The following is a 13,703-nucleotide window of genomic DNA, read 5'->3' as shown; positions in this document are numbered from 1 at the left end:
TTTTGACAGTTTCTAGAAAAGTAGACCTGATTCGCTGCCATAATTTAGGAACATTTATGATGTGTGACTTCTTGAAAAGACACAATTTGTCACTCTCACTCCAGTAGCTGGGTGGTATATAAAGTGACTCCAAATCTCTAGATCTATTCAAGATGACTTTTCAGAAACGCCAAAGGGAACAAAAAGGAGAACACAATGGCACTGACGTAAGTGTAGTATTTTTATAAAGCACAACTGTATACTCTCACCTGCTGGGGTTGTACTCATCAGGCAACAACTCCAATAACAGCCAAAGTAGAATTGTTATTCTCCAGTTCATCAGCCGTGGCAAAACTAGGGAAGCACAGTCCCATACACTTCAACTAGGTTCATAAATAAATCCAACTCTGAGAGACCACGCTATTGGTGCTGCTTTTCACCCCACCAGCAGTATTCTTCCTATGGAGATGAATGGCTTTTCTCTTGCCCTACACCCTATGCAGCTGGGAGATCCTGAGATAACTTGCATTGCAACTTGAAGCCTTTTTGCACAAGCAGATAAATCGTTCAGATTCTCGCTGGATCAAGGGAATCTGAACGATTGTCATTCCAGTCTGAACACAGGCACCGACTGAACAGCGAACGATAACTTGTCCGATTATCTTCCTTGATTCCGTTTATGCATGCATAAAAGTTGAATGATGATTGGTCCATATAAACATATGTGTGTTTACTGTGAATGGAGGCAGGTGGGCCGGAATGATCCCCAGAACGCGCCACCTCCATTCACTTAGCGATGATCATTGTAATATTCTAGGTATACGGCAGCGCCAATAGTGTGGTCTTTATTTCAATTGGATATATTCAAAAATAAGACAAATTCATTAACATTGTGTAACATTTCGATACATTCTGACATTTAAAATGTAGACAGGAACTAATGTGTGCCAAAAGAGTGACTTCAATTTTTGTCCTTCTAATTTCCATCCACTATGTGTTCCTGACCTCTTTTTATCTCAGCCAATACTATAGCTGTCTTGTGGCACTGGACCAGATGGGCTAGCCTCTATTTCCCATATGTATCAGTGAGCCCATGGCACTGTTACTGGTGCACTGGTTGACCTCCATTGGGCCACTTTTGGTACTGACCACTACATAATGGGAGCACTCCACAGGACCTGCCCTTTTGGAGATGCTCTATTCCAGTCTTCTAGCCATCACATTTTGTTGGATTGGCTCAGATCCTTACACTTTGTCAGATTTTCATGCTTCAAACATATGAACGTCAAGATTTCACTGGTCACCGGTCATATTTTATGACAGCTTTTTATGCAGATTTTTTAAGCCAAAGCGAGAAGTGTATGCAATAGGAATGGGACATAGGACCTTCCTACTGGATCTTTTTCTGGCTTTGCCATAAACAAGTTGGAGAACTGCGCCATAGACTGTAGCTTTTATTTTGCCAATAAGCAACCTGTATGGTGCAGCGTTCCCCGTCTGCACGCTCATTCTCTCTTTGTGACACTGTAAATGGTATTTTCCCCTGAGCCGTCACCGGAGTGAGATGAATATTGTGTACTGGATGATCCGTTCGGCTGGGTAGCTGTCTGTAGCATCTTTCCTACATTCCCTGCAGCTCTGTGTAATACATCAGACTCCGAGGTCTTCCATACATCCTAGCTGATGGGGTTTTCCAGGGAGTGCAGTTTTTGAACAGTTACAGGTAATGTAAAGCAAGTATTTTGGGGTGGCGGCTGTTGCTGTTGAATTTGAGAAACGTACTTAACAAGATATGCCATCTTAGCTTTCACTAAGACTCCTTCCTATTTGAAATGTTAAGCTCTGTTTTAGTTCTAAGTACCTAATCTGTGTGTTCTGAATTCTGCTTCACACCTTCTTCCTGTGTTTATTTCAGGATGGACTCCTTTTTCCTCGCAGAGATGTTTAAATACTTGTACTTGCTATTTTCCGAGAGAGAAGACCTTAACTTTGATATAGAGGATTACATTTTTACTACCGAAGCTCATCTTCTACCACTTTGGTTATCCACAGCAAATCACACACAAGTGAAGAAGAACAAAGTGTGTATTTAAAATTTTTTTTTCTATCCTTTCATCAACCCCTTCAAACATAGTGTGTATACAGATATAGCAAGAGTAACTAGACTGCATTTCTTCTTTTCTGCCTTGCAGTTATAGCCTGTATTCTGTCTCAGAGCTGCACTGACCACTTTGCAGACCCCAGATCTGCAGTCTCCCGGCATTCTTTGTCTTTACAGAGCTGCTGATTTTCATTCTGGATAGTGTAGTTCTTCCGGTAACTTCAGAGTAATCTGATGTTGGAAAAAGTAACTTTGCCATTGCATAATAGTTCTTACTTGATTATATGATATGTCCTTAATGTCAAGTCAATGGTATCCGCCCGGTGTGACCCTCTGCTGATCACCAAGTGACAGCAGCAATAGGGCAGGGTATTATTGTATCTTGTCACCACCAGAAGTAGTGGTGGTACCCAATCCGCTCTATACAATGCTTTTTTGAGATTGTGAGAGCAGCTCTGGACTATAACACAGGACCAACATAAGATATGTAATGTTTCTGCAGTTACTCAAGTTTATGTTGATGTAGTTATGAATAAAGAACTGTAGAAAGGAGCAGCGCATTGAAAACCAAGTAGTTGGTGCCCTCATCAAACCTACAATCAATCCAAGAGAAGTCGCAGCACTCGGAGCCCAGTGAAAATGATGGTTTATTCACCCATGTTGATAGTATTTTGAGCTCTGTACTGGAGCCTTTTTTAGGCAGTGTGGGTTTAACCCCTTAGTGACGGAGCTTTTTTGCTTTTTTCCATTTTTGTTTTTTCCTACTCCCTTTTAAAAAATTGTAGCTCCTTTATTTATCCATCGACGTCGCTGTATGAGGGCTTGTTTTTTGCGGGACGAGTTGTATTTTTCAATGGCACTATTTATTGTACCATATAATTTACTGAAAAACTTTTTAAAAATTCTTAGCGGAGAGAAATGGAAAAAAACCCGACATTCCACCATCTTTCGGTGCGTCCTGTTTCTACGGCGCACAAACTGCAACAAAAACGACCTGATATTTTTATTCTATGGGTCAGTACGATTGCTATGATACCAAACTTGTATAGTTTTTTTTTTTTTTTTGCTGTAGTACTTGTATTTTTTTTAAGATATTTTATTTTTTTCAATTATTTTCTGCGGTCATTTTGTGCGCGCAATAACTTTTTTATTTTTCTGTTGACGTAGTTGTGCAAGGGCTCAATTTTTGCGGGATGTTCTGTAGTTTCCGATAGTATCAATTTGGAATACATACAACTTTTTGATCGCTTTTTATTGCATTTTTTCTGGAAGACAGGGTAACTAAAAAAGTGTATTTCTGGCGTACTTTGATAGATCGGACTTTTACGGATGTGGCGATACCAAATACATATTTTTATTTTATGATTTAGATTTTTTAATAATTGATATGGCAAAAGGGGGGGGATTTAAACTTTTATAACTTTTTTTTTTTTTTTTTTTTTTTTTTTTTTTTTACAATTTAAAAAACTTTATTGATCTTTTTTCTTACTTTACTTTGAAGTCCCCCTGGGGGACTTTAACATGCGATGCTTTGATCACTCCTGCAGTATGATGTAATGCTATAGCATTACGTCATACTGCTTTTTTACAGGCAGTCTATATCAAGCCTCCCTGTGTGGATGGCTTGATAGGCAGTCTGCTAAGGCAGCCCTGGGGCCATTCATTAGGCCCCGGGCTGCCATGACGCCTGCACGGCTCCCCCGATCTCACCGCGGGGGGGGCCGTGTGGAACCCCCAAACAGCGTTCGGCCGAGCGCGGCTATTGCCCGCGGGTGTCAGCTGTAATAAACAGCTGACGCCTGCGCTGTATGGAGGGAGATAGCGGCGCTACCTCCCTCCATACACGTCCTGCAACAACAGGACGTAGTTTTACGATAGCGCCGTCACTAAGGGGTTAAATAAACCTTACTGCATGTATCACCAGTGCAACGTGCATAATAATGTGCAGTTAGCATATCCATATATAAGCCATCAGTACAAGAGGTATAGAATCAATAGTGTATTTAATGTTCTTCACGGACAGATATTGCACAGTATTGTGTAACTTGCACTTTTGGGTTTAAATAGCGTCTGCTGCGTGTATCACAGTAGGTTGGGGGTATATACCTATTTTCCTATGGCTATCACTGTATTTTTGGAGTGCCGTTATTACTTTGGATTTATCGTTTATATTAAGTTATATGTATGATCCGTGTCTGTACAAAGAAAGTGGTGTGTATGTGTTAAACAATAGATTTCTGTAAATCTGAATACCCCAATAGTATTTCATCTTTATCTTGAAAGAAAAGGGGAAACTTTGTATAGGAGACCATTTCCTGTCTTATACCGGTTTTTAAAGTAAAGCTGCACTCCGGCAAAAAAAACATTTAGCACCTATCCAATAGATTCCCTACCACCTCTAGTAACCTCCATCTATGCAAAACTACAGTACAGCCAAGTTTCATTGGGGTGGTTGTCCAACAAATACACACTACTGCTCACTTCAGGCTCTAACAGCAAATGTTGGAATACCGCCGTAGGTCTTAACCCCTTCAAGATCAGAGATTTTAAATATTATTTACATTTTTCATCCCCGCCTTCTAAGGCCCCCCTCACACGGGCGTTTTTGTAGAGTGTTTTCAGCAGTGCTGAAAACGCTGTACAAGACTCCCATTCATTTCAATGGCGCTGCTCACACAAGGCTGAAAACACAGGGTTTCCGACGCTTCGTTTGAAAGCGTTGCATGTTCTATTCTTGGCCATTTTCAGCTGTGAGTCTCCATTGAAATGAACGGGCAGCGGTTTCAACACAACTTTGTAGTGCGTTTTTATAGCGTTAAGCGCAGATTGCTGTGCCAGCAAGTCTGAGAAAAAACTTCCAGCTTCCTTGTCTACGGTTTTAGCTGTGCTGAAAACGCAGCTAAAATGCATGCAACATGGAGTGGAGTCTGGCGTATCTATGAGAGTTACAAAAAAACAAACAAAAAACAAACACTCCCCTTCAGCTTGCTTGACAGCGCGCCTCTCCAATGCAATTCTGCGTAGTGTGCGAGCTGTGGCCCAGGAGTGGCTGTGGACTGCAGCCGTCTGCTGCACATGCACAAATGGAGAACACCTTGGCCGTGTAGTGTGACTTCTCTGGCATCATGCTACAAAACCAAGCCATCCTCCTGAATAGCACATTAAAAAGATGTTTCCTGCGGTGATCCACAGTTGCTCTTGTGTCGCAGGTCGTGGGATTTCCAACAATACCCGTAGGGAGGGGCAGAATGAAAAAGGAGCAGCCCGGGGTGTGTGTTGGCATATTGAAAAGCCGCTACGCTGATCTCCTCTGTAAATTGGCATATCTGGCAGGAAATGTTTGGACAGTGATTACATGAAAACAAAAATGTACTGGACTAGGAAAAAAGTTTGCCAACATGTTCACTTCACACTTATTACAGCGGCATTACTATTTTTGGCAGCAAAAATGTGGTGATTGGTTCACTTTAAATATTGCTTTCAATTGCCACATTCTGAGACCCATAACTTTTATTCTTTAATTTGTTTCCTGTTTGGGGGACTTGTTGTTTTTTATGTTTAATGTGTTTTATTAAGTTTTTGCATATTATAACACATACAAAACATAATACAGGTAACAAAAAAAAAAGGCGGTTGCTTGTATCACTCCCCTCGGAGTTAAGGCAGTGGGAATGGTAGGGGAAGATTTATGTTACATCGTTCTACAAACCGGTTCAATGGCTGCTTTCCTCTTTTGTGGCTCCTAGGATGTAGCCGACTCCGTATATATATCATTATGTCAAAGAATATTCTGATGCCTTATTTAAATAACTCAGTGCACAGCTAATTGTGCCTAACTTTGGGGCCGTACCCTACCATGAATAGACTAAACAGAGACAAAATATAACCGGGGGGGGGGGGGGGGGATAGGTTCGGGGGTAGCAGGGAGGGAAAAGAGGTGGAGACACAGGTTCAATGGGGTAGGACTAGGTAGGTACAAAGGGTGAGACAGGCCATCTGACCTCACTTTGGTTGCTTTCAGCTGGTTCCGGTTGTTGCCTTCTGGTCATTGCGCCTCGCTGGGGGCTTGTTTTTTTTATGGGGCAAGCTGTAGTTGTTGTTAGTATTATTTTTGGGGTATATAAATCTGCCTGATCACTCCATGTTCACATTTTTTTGGAAGCTGAAGTGACCAAAAGCCAGCAATTCTGGCATTCTGTATGTATTTATTTATTTATTTTTTTTATGGTGTTCACCGTTCTTAAGTAGTGTGATATTTTAATAGTTTGGACTATACGAACACTGAGATACCAAATGTATCCCATTTTCCATTGTTTAGCTTTTCTGAATAGCAAAGGTTGTTTTTAAATCTTTTAAAAAAAAATTTATTTATTTTTTACTATTTTTAATGAAAAATTTGTAATGAAACCCTCTTTTTATTGTTTTTTTTCAAAAATTTTTTAAATTGTTTACTTTTCAGTATTGCTATATATTTAACCAGCTTTGTCAAGTCCTGCCACACGCAGGATTTATAAGATATCCATGCATGGTAGACCTGGGGGCCTTCACAATTGTGTTGGAGGGAGAGTGGGGTGTCTGAGGGGGAGCCCTCTACTGACTATTTACACGCACAATCCGTTTTGACCGTGGTGTCTTAAAGGGGTTGTCTCGCGAAAGCAAGTGGGGTTAAGCACTTCTGTATGGCCATATTGATGCACTTTGTAATATACATCGTGCATTAAATATGAGCCATACAGAAGTTATTCACTTACCTTCCCTGCGCTGGCGTCTCCGTCTCCATGGTGCCGTCTAACTTCAGCGTCTAATCGCCCGATTAGACGCGCTTGCGCAGAAGGGTCTTCTGCCTTGGGGTCTGTCCGGCAGCATCGGCGTTCTGGCTCCGCCCCTTCTACGCATCATCACGTAGCTCCGCCCCGTGATGTGGGCCGATTCCAGCCAATCAGGAGGCTGGAATCGGCACACGTGACGGGGCGGAGCTACGCGATGACGCGTAGAAGGGGGCGAAGCCAGAACGCCGATGCTGCCGGACAGACCCCAAGGCAGAAGACCCTTCTGCGCAAGCGCGTCTAATCGGGCGATTAGACGCTGAAGTTAGACGGCACCATGGAGACGGAGACGGCACCATGGAGACGGAGACGGCACCATGGAGACGGAGACGGCACCATGGAGACGGAGACGGCACCATGGAGACGGAGACGGCACCATGGAGACGGAGACGCCAGCGCAGGGAAGGTAAGTGAATAACTTCTGTATGGCTCATATTTAATGCACGATGTATATTACAAAGTGCATCAATATGGCCATACAGAAGTGCTTAACCCCACTTGCTTTCGCGAGACAACCCCTTTAATAGCTGCAGCAATCAGAGCAAACTATGATTGCAACAGTTGCCAGCAGCTGTCACAAGTACCTGATGGCCACCGGGTATGGAGAAGATTCGACTCCTGAGCCCGTCTCATGACCGCATGATGTATGTTTGTGTGACGTATATAGGAAGTGGTTAACCTAAAAAGTGAAGAGTACACAGTTTAGTGCACAACAATTTCCACAAGCCTTCAAGCTTTTAATAGGGTTGTGGGTTATTTATTTCTTCTGCATTGTGTTCCCTTACAGACTACCCAGTACACAGAGCTTGATGACAGCAACTTTGATTGGTCTTGTCCAAATACACAAATTCTCTTTCGTAATGATCCTTTGTATGCTCAGAGCATCAGGGAACCCTTAAAAAATGTGGTTGATAAGAACTGTCCTCGTACAACTTCAAGACTGTAAGTATACGTCTATATGGATGAATTTGGTATCGCGCTCTGTAAAAACTGATTTTTCTACTCTTCCTGCATGTGACTTCTCTATTTTTATCTGTTTTGCAACGGGTTTATTTTACCAGGTAGCATTGTATAGCAGACAATACTAGTCTTCCTGTTAGACAATGGAATCCTAAGTCTAGAGATCCAATATATCTACTCTAGCATGAATTGCTTGAAAATATTTAAGTCAATGAGACCAATTTAGCTGTGTAATACTTTGCCGTTTTTGGAGAAACTTTTTTTCTCATTGCGTTAGAAGAGACATATCAGCGATTAAATGTACAATCCTGTGACTAAGGAACATGTACATGTCCTCAGTTGGCGTATTTAAATGGCATTTGTTGCCAGGATCGACTTATTTAACAAATGACCAACACTTAAGCTCATGGTCCTGCCGGTCGGCACCCTGAGAGCCTTTTCGTGCGCCTGCATCCTATGATTGCACAGTGGCTGACAGGAGCCACGAGAGGTCATGTGGCTGTATTTATAAATGTGCCCGTGTGCGGGAAAGAGTATGTAAAGAATTTAAAGACCTGCTACTTGTTTCAAATCCTGCATGTAACGTGAGATTCAAAAAAACTAATATGGAATTTCCTTAAAATCTTCTTAGGGATGAGATTTCCGGTAGTGGGAACAGGCCACCGCTACGTGCAAGGGATTTTATGGCTAGTAACCCAGAACATCTGGACATCCTGAAGAAGATGGGCGTGAGTTTGATTCATCTGAAAGATGGAAGAGTTCAGCTTGTCCAACATGCCAATCAGGTAAGCATATGCTTAAGAAATGGTGCCTTCACGACCCTGTAGGCTGTAGCTGATTGTAGTTTAGCGTTAAAGGGGTGGTCTCACTTAAAAGGAAACAGCTGGCCGTTACCTAAAACCACAAAAGAAGCAATACTCGCGACTCTTCTGTCCTGTTAAGAAGCTCTGTGGCTCTCCAGGTCTACAGCAGAAGTCATGTGACCCCAGCAGCGCTGCCTGTTTTACCGCTGTCAGCACTCACATCCTGGGCGTCGTGACACCAGGATTTCGGGGCGATTATAGCAGTAGGCAGGTGACTGCTGCAACGTCAACGGACTAGGATAGCTGCAGGAGCTTATTGCATTGCTTACTGGGGGGAGAAGAGAGGTTTTAGGTCATAGCCAGCTTTTTAATTTATTTTATTTTTTTTCAAGTGGGACAACCCCTTTAAGTATGAGGAAAAGAAATATTTTTTTAAAGTTTCAGCTATTTATTTAAAAACTATCCCTGAGGGCTGCCATATTGGAGGCGCGCACTTCCTTCCTGGGAAGTTTGCACAGGAAGTGTGCTTTGTGGCAGTTAAAATGAATGGGGGTCAAATTGCAGAGAAATGTCATAGATTATTACAGTCTCCAGATAGTTGCGTACTGCCGGCTGCACACGACTGGGTCGGATTTTGGACGTGGGCCCCCTCAACGGAACCCGACCCTGTGCCTGGCCGGTGACCCCCGCATTTCTGCCATTTCTTGAATTATGCCTGAGGAAGGATCCTGAGAGGTCCGAAGGCTCGCGATAACATCATGTATTTTTGTTAGCCATTAAAGGGTATTATATCTACAAGATCACTTGGTTTCTCTTACTGAGAACAATCACATTTTGAATTCTTCTGTACTGCGGATGATCTGGCCAGCGAGCTGTCAGACATGAGCAATACAGCTTTTCCCGTAAGGACACGGAATCTGTGACCTGACTTAAATATAAGCTGTCCATGCGTACACTGCACTAAAATAAGGCATGCTGCGTTTTGCTTTTTTCCCCTCCGCGAGCAGAAAATAGCAATTGACTTCCGCTTGTGTGCTGGAAAAAGTGCTTTTCCATAGCATGCTGTGGGCGGTATTTGCTCCGAAATCCGGAGGCGGAAGCCCACTCCGGATTCTGCAATGCAAATCTACCCGTGTGCAGCCGGTGTTATGCCTCCAGCGGTACAAATTATCCGTCATTAAATATGTTGCTGACCCTGTTCCGGTTTCTACAACAAAACTGACAAAATGGGCTGCAGGAAACAGCTTGTAGTAATCGCTCTAGTGGCCGGTGTGAAAGCGGGAATATTTTAAGATTTTTGTAGTTTTTTTTTTTTGTGTAGTAACAAAAACCATTTCAAAGCACTGTATGTTAATAGAGAATTACATCCTATTTAAATGAGGTCTTTGCTGACTATGCATTTCCTAATATTAAAGGGGTATTCCCATCTGCCACCTTACCTTTTCAGTAACACTGGACAAGGTCAGGAAACCAGCTGCGGTCTTTCTCATCTCAGCGAGCCTGTGCAGAGATGGGACAAACCTTTTAAAAACTGGCACCTGAAATCCGTTTTTTTATAAATAAAGCTCTAGTAAGATAAAGGCAAAAAACCCTGAAATTAAGTGCAACAAGATGAGTGGTTGGTTGTTTGTCTTTTCAGGCTGCAAGCTCTATAGATGCAGAAGATGGTTTGCGTTTCATGCAAGAGATGATTGAACTTTCAAGCCAGCAGCAGAAAGAGCAGCAGTTGCCTCCGCGTGCAGTGCAAATAGTGTCTCACCCGTTTTATGGGAGAGTGGTACTGACTGCAGGTCCTGCACAGTTTGGAATGGATCTATCCAAGAATATTGCAGGGGTAGGTAATGACGAACTACAGCAAAGTGTGTCATTAGATTGCATTTGTCCAATGTGAGAGTCAGCCTGGTCTAATGGTGACAAAAAGAAAAAACCAAAAATGGCACATACTAATAATGTAGTAAATTTGGCTGCTTTGTTAAAGGTGCTGTCTGAGTCTAATATATGAAAGTACCTGAAGGAAGTATTACAAAGAAACAAATCAACCACTAACCTTTCCGATCCAGTTGCGATTGTCTGGTGCCTGTCTCTGTTTACTTGTCCTGTTGAGATTAACGTACATACACACGACCTCGAAGATCAGTGGTCGGCTGCAGCGGTCATGGGGATGGACGTGATGTCATCACTGCAGGGCAAGTAAACCTAGAATGTTAGAACCAGCTGGAGAGGAGCTAGTTTGACAGGTGAGGACATGGTTGGTTTATTTTATAGCATTTCTTGTAGCTACTTTCATTTTTGATACTCAGGCAACCCCTCTAATTGACTACCAAAAAGTAGAGATTAGAGATGAGCGAGCATCGGTCTTTTCGAGTAACTGATTACTCGTCTGAGCACCACGCGGCGGGGGGGGGGGGGGGGGGAGAGAAACCAATGCTCACTCAAGCATCAGCCTTAAACGAGCGTGCTCGCTCATCTCTAGTAAAGATTACAATACAATTCTTCTACGTTGTAGCCCCTAACCGGCACGGCTCAAATTCAGAAAAATGAGGAAATGTGCTCTGAACGGATTCTGGCAATCAGAGAAAAATATTTACCAAAATTAGGGCAATTGGGGAAATAAACTATCTGCCGACAACTGCAGGGCCAGAACTTCAAAATGTGAACGCAAAAAATTAAAAAGTAAGGCTAAGTGTAAATCAGCGTTAGTGGTTTCCATTGTTCAGCTCCGTTTTCGGTGCCAAACATAAGAAACTGGAAGTGCCAGAACCTGCTTATGCTAGATGTAGATGGTGCCAAACGGATCTCATTGACTGTAATAGGGTCTGTCCGACTTCAGGTAGACAGATAATTTCCCAAATTCAATTCCGGACCTGCACTGGAGTCTCAAACATTTAAAACCATGTGCATCGAAGGGAAGAGAAAAACACGAATCCTAAATAATAGATGTTCTCCCAATATGTAAAAATCAACAATCTATAAAAGATATATTATAGATTGTGAGTGGAAATATTGATAAATAAGCAAATGGTAAGCGACCAAAATTAATATAATATACATTACAAAAACAAATATCCCTGTATCAGTCAGAACTAAGAAATGTGAACTTGTTTTGTAAACTTGTAAAAGTTCATTTAGTTCTGCCTCTAGTCCTGTAGTGTTAATTGAGAGGAAGGCAAAACAATTCCCATGAGGCAGAGGCCAATTTTCTTCATTTTAGGAAACCATCCCTAATTCTGTCTCTATGGCTGCCTGCAGACGGCCGGGTTGGATCCGGCAGCGAGAATTCTCACCGCGGGACCCGAGCGCCTGCAGAGAGCAGCGCGTACTCGCCAGCGCCCCGCAGCTCCGGATCTTCCATGCACAGACCAGAGCCGGCTGCCGGTGAGTGACGTTTCTGTGCCGGGGCTCTGCGAGTCCCGCACAGAATTAGAACATGCTGCGGTCAAATCACAGCCGTCTGCCTAGGATTGCGTTTGCTAACACAATCCTATGGCAGCTCCCAAGGGCGCAAATCCCGCCGCGGAATTTACGCCCGTCTGCAGGCGGCCTATCTCACTGGTCTCCAATCTATAGCTCTCCAGTTGTTGGGAGAACTACAACTCCTAGCATGCACTGGCAGCTTTAAATGCAAATTGTAGACCCCTGCTTTGCATGCTGATGGCTGATTGAAAGAAGTGAACTTGACAGCCTCGTCCTTTCCTTCTTCCTGCCTTTTACTAGCTCGACTACTAGAGAACCAATAGTTTACACAGTAAAATGAGGTTTTCCTAAATTTTATAATCCATTTAGAGATTAAGTTACCTTTGTGTTAATTGCAAACTAATCAAAGTTAGTTAAAAAGAAAATCTGTATATGTGATGGATGGCAATGTAATCATGATGAATCTATTAACAAATCCTTTGTTACAGTGTCGCGGATTTGTAGCCAAAGCCGAGCCTTACAGTGGCTGCTCGGAAGTCACCAATTCTGATGTTGTTAAAGGAAAAATTGCACTGATGCAACGGGGCCAGTGCATGTTCGCTGAAAAGGCCAGGAATGTGCAGAAATCTGGTGCCATTGGAGGAATTGTTATAGGTAGGTGCTTTCAAACAATTATATATATATATTGCACACACTGTAGATCTGTCCCTTAGATCCTTTTTATTTAGACCCCAAAGGTGGTCCTTGCCAAAGAGCTTGATGAAGTTAGACATATGCATGCTGTAGTTTGTCTGATAAGGCACATACATTCATGTGATTGGTTTGCACTTAAAGGAATACTGCAACAGAAATGCAAACACTTTTAACTAGACATTGTTAGTTCAAACCTATATTTGCTATACTATTGCTGTTGGGGTCCAAATTCTTAGTTTGTTGGGAGTAAGCTGAGCTCAGGAGACTAACATCAAATCACACAGCAGAGGATTTGATCCAAAGTTTTCTGTTTATTGATTGACAGACCGCAGCCTGTATAGAAGCACATCATTTAATTACAATAATTCAAATGTATTATAATTCATTTATTACCATTGGTCAAAGAAACCTAAATATAAACGATAAGGAATTTAACATCTAAAATGCCAACCAAACGCACACAAGCACAGAGTTGAACATTAGTGATGAGCGAGATTGCCCTTAGCGAGTACCTGCCCGCTTGAGAGAAAAGATTCGGCTGCGGGGGAGAGCGGGAAGCAACGGAGGGGAGATCTCTCTCTCCCTCTCTCCCCCCCCCGATTCCCCCCCCCCCCCCCCCCCCCCCGCTGACTGCCGCAACTCACCACTCCCCTGCGCCGACACCCGAACCTTTTCTTTAGAGCGGGCAGGTACTCGCTAAGGGCAATGCTCGCTCGAGCAATTGCCCTTAGCGAGTATGTTCGCTCCTCTCTATTGAACATACATGATTAACTTCTTGGAGCTTTCTCTCTAAACAATAAGTTCTTTAGGGAGAATGTTTAGGAACATATGTGAACAGTTAGGAACAGGTCAGTTTGACCCGCCGGACAGTCTAAATGCCACAGTAGCTGGAACAAATGCCTTAGTGCCTTAGTGATTCACTCAAGG

At 42.8% G+C, this 13,703-nt stretch overlaps 1 protein-coding gene across 1 annotated transcript in view; it reads left to right on the top strand.

Moving 5' to 3' along the window:
- The window catches only part of EDEM3 (ER degradation enhancing alpha-mannosidase like protein 3), a 67,357-nt gene that overhangs the window by 39,241 nt on the left and 14,413 nt on the right, over nucleotides 1-13,703 (top strand). Inside the window, exons 14-18 of the mRNA XM_066597091.1 lie at nucleotides 1,895-2,060; nucleotides 7,694-7,848; nucleotides 8,498-8,651; nucleotides 10,309-10,503; nucleotides 12,572-12,737. Of these exons, the coding sequence (XP_066453188.1) occupies nucleotides 1,895-2,060; nucleotides 7,694-7,848; nucleotides 8,498-8,651; nucleotides 10,309-10,503; nucleotides 12,572-12,737 (836 nt within the window). The remainder of the gene's footprint in view (nucleotides 1-1,894; nucleotides 2,061-7,693; nucleotides 7,849-8,497; nucleotides 8,652-10,308; nucleotides 10,504-12,571; nucleotides 12,738-13,703) is intronic.

The sequence above is a fragment of the Eleutherodactylus coqui genome, chromosome 3 (assembly GCF_035609145.1).
Source record: "Eleutherodactylus coqui strain aEleCoq1 chromosome 3, aEleCoq1.hap1, whole genome shotgun sequence".
Lineage (NCBI taxonomy): Eukaryota > Metazoa > Chordata > Amphibia > Anura > Eleutherodactylidae > Eleutherodactylus > Eleutherodactylus coqui.
The sequence above is the reverse complement of the archived record's forward strand: the minus strand, read 5'-3'. Positions and strand labels throughout refer to the sequence as shown.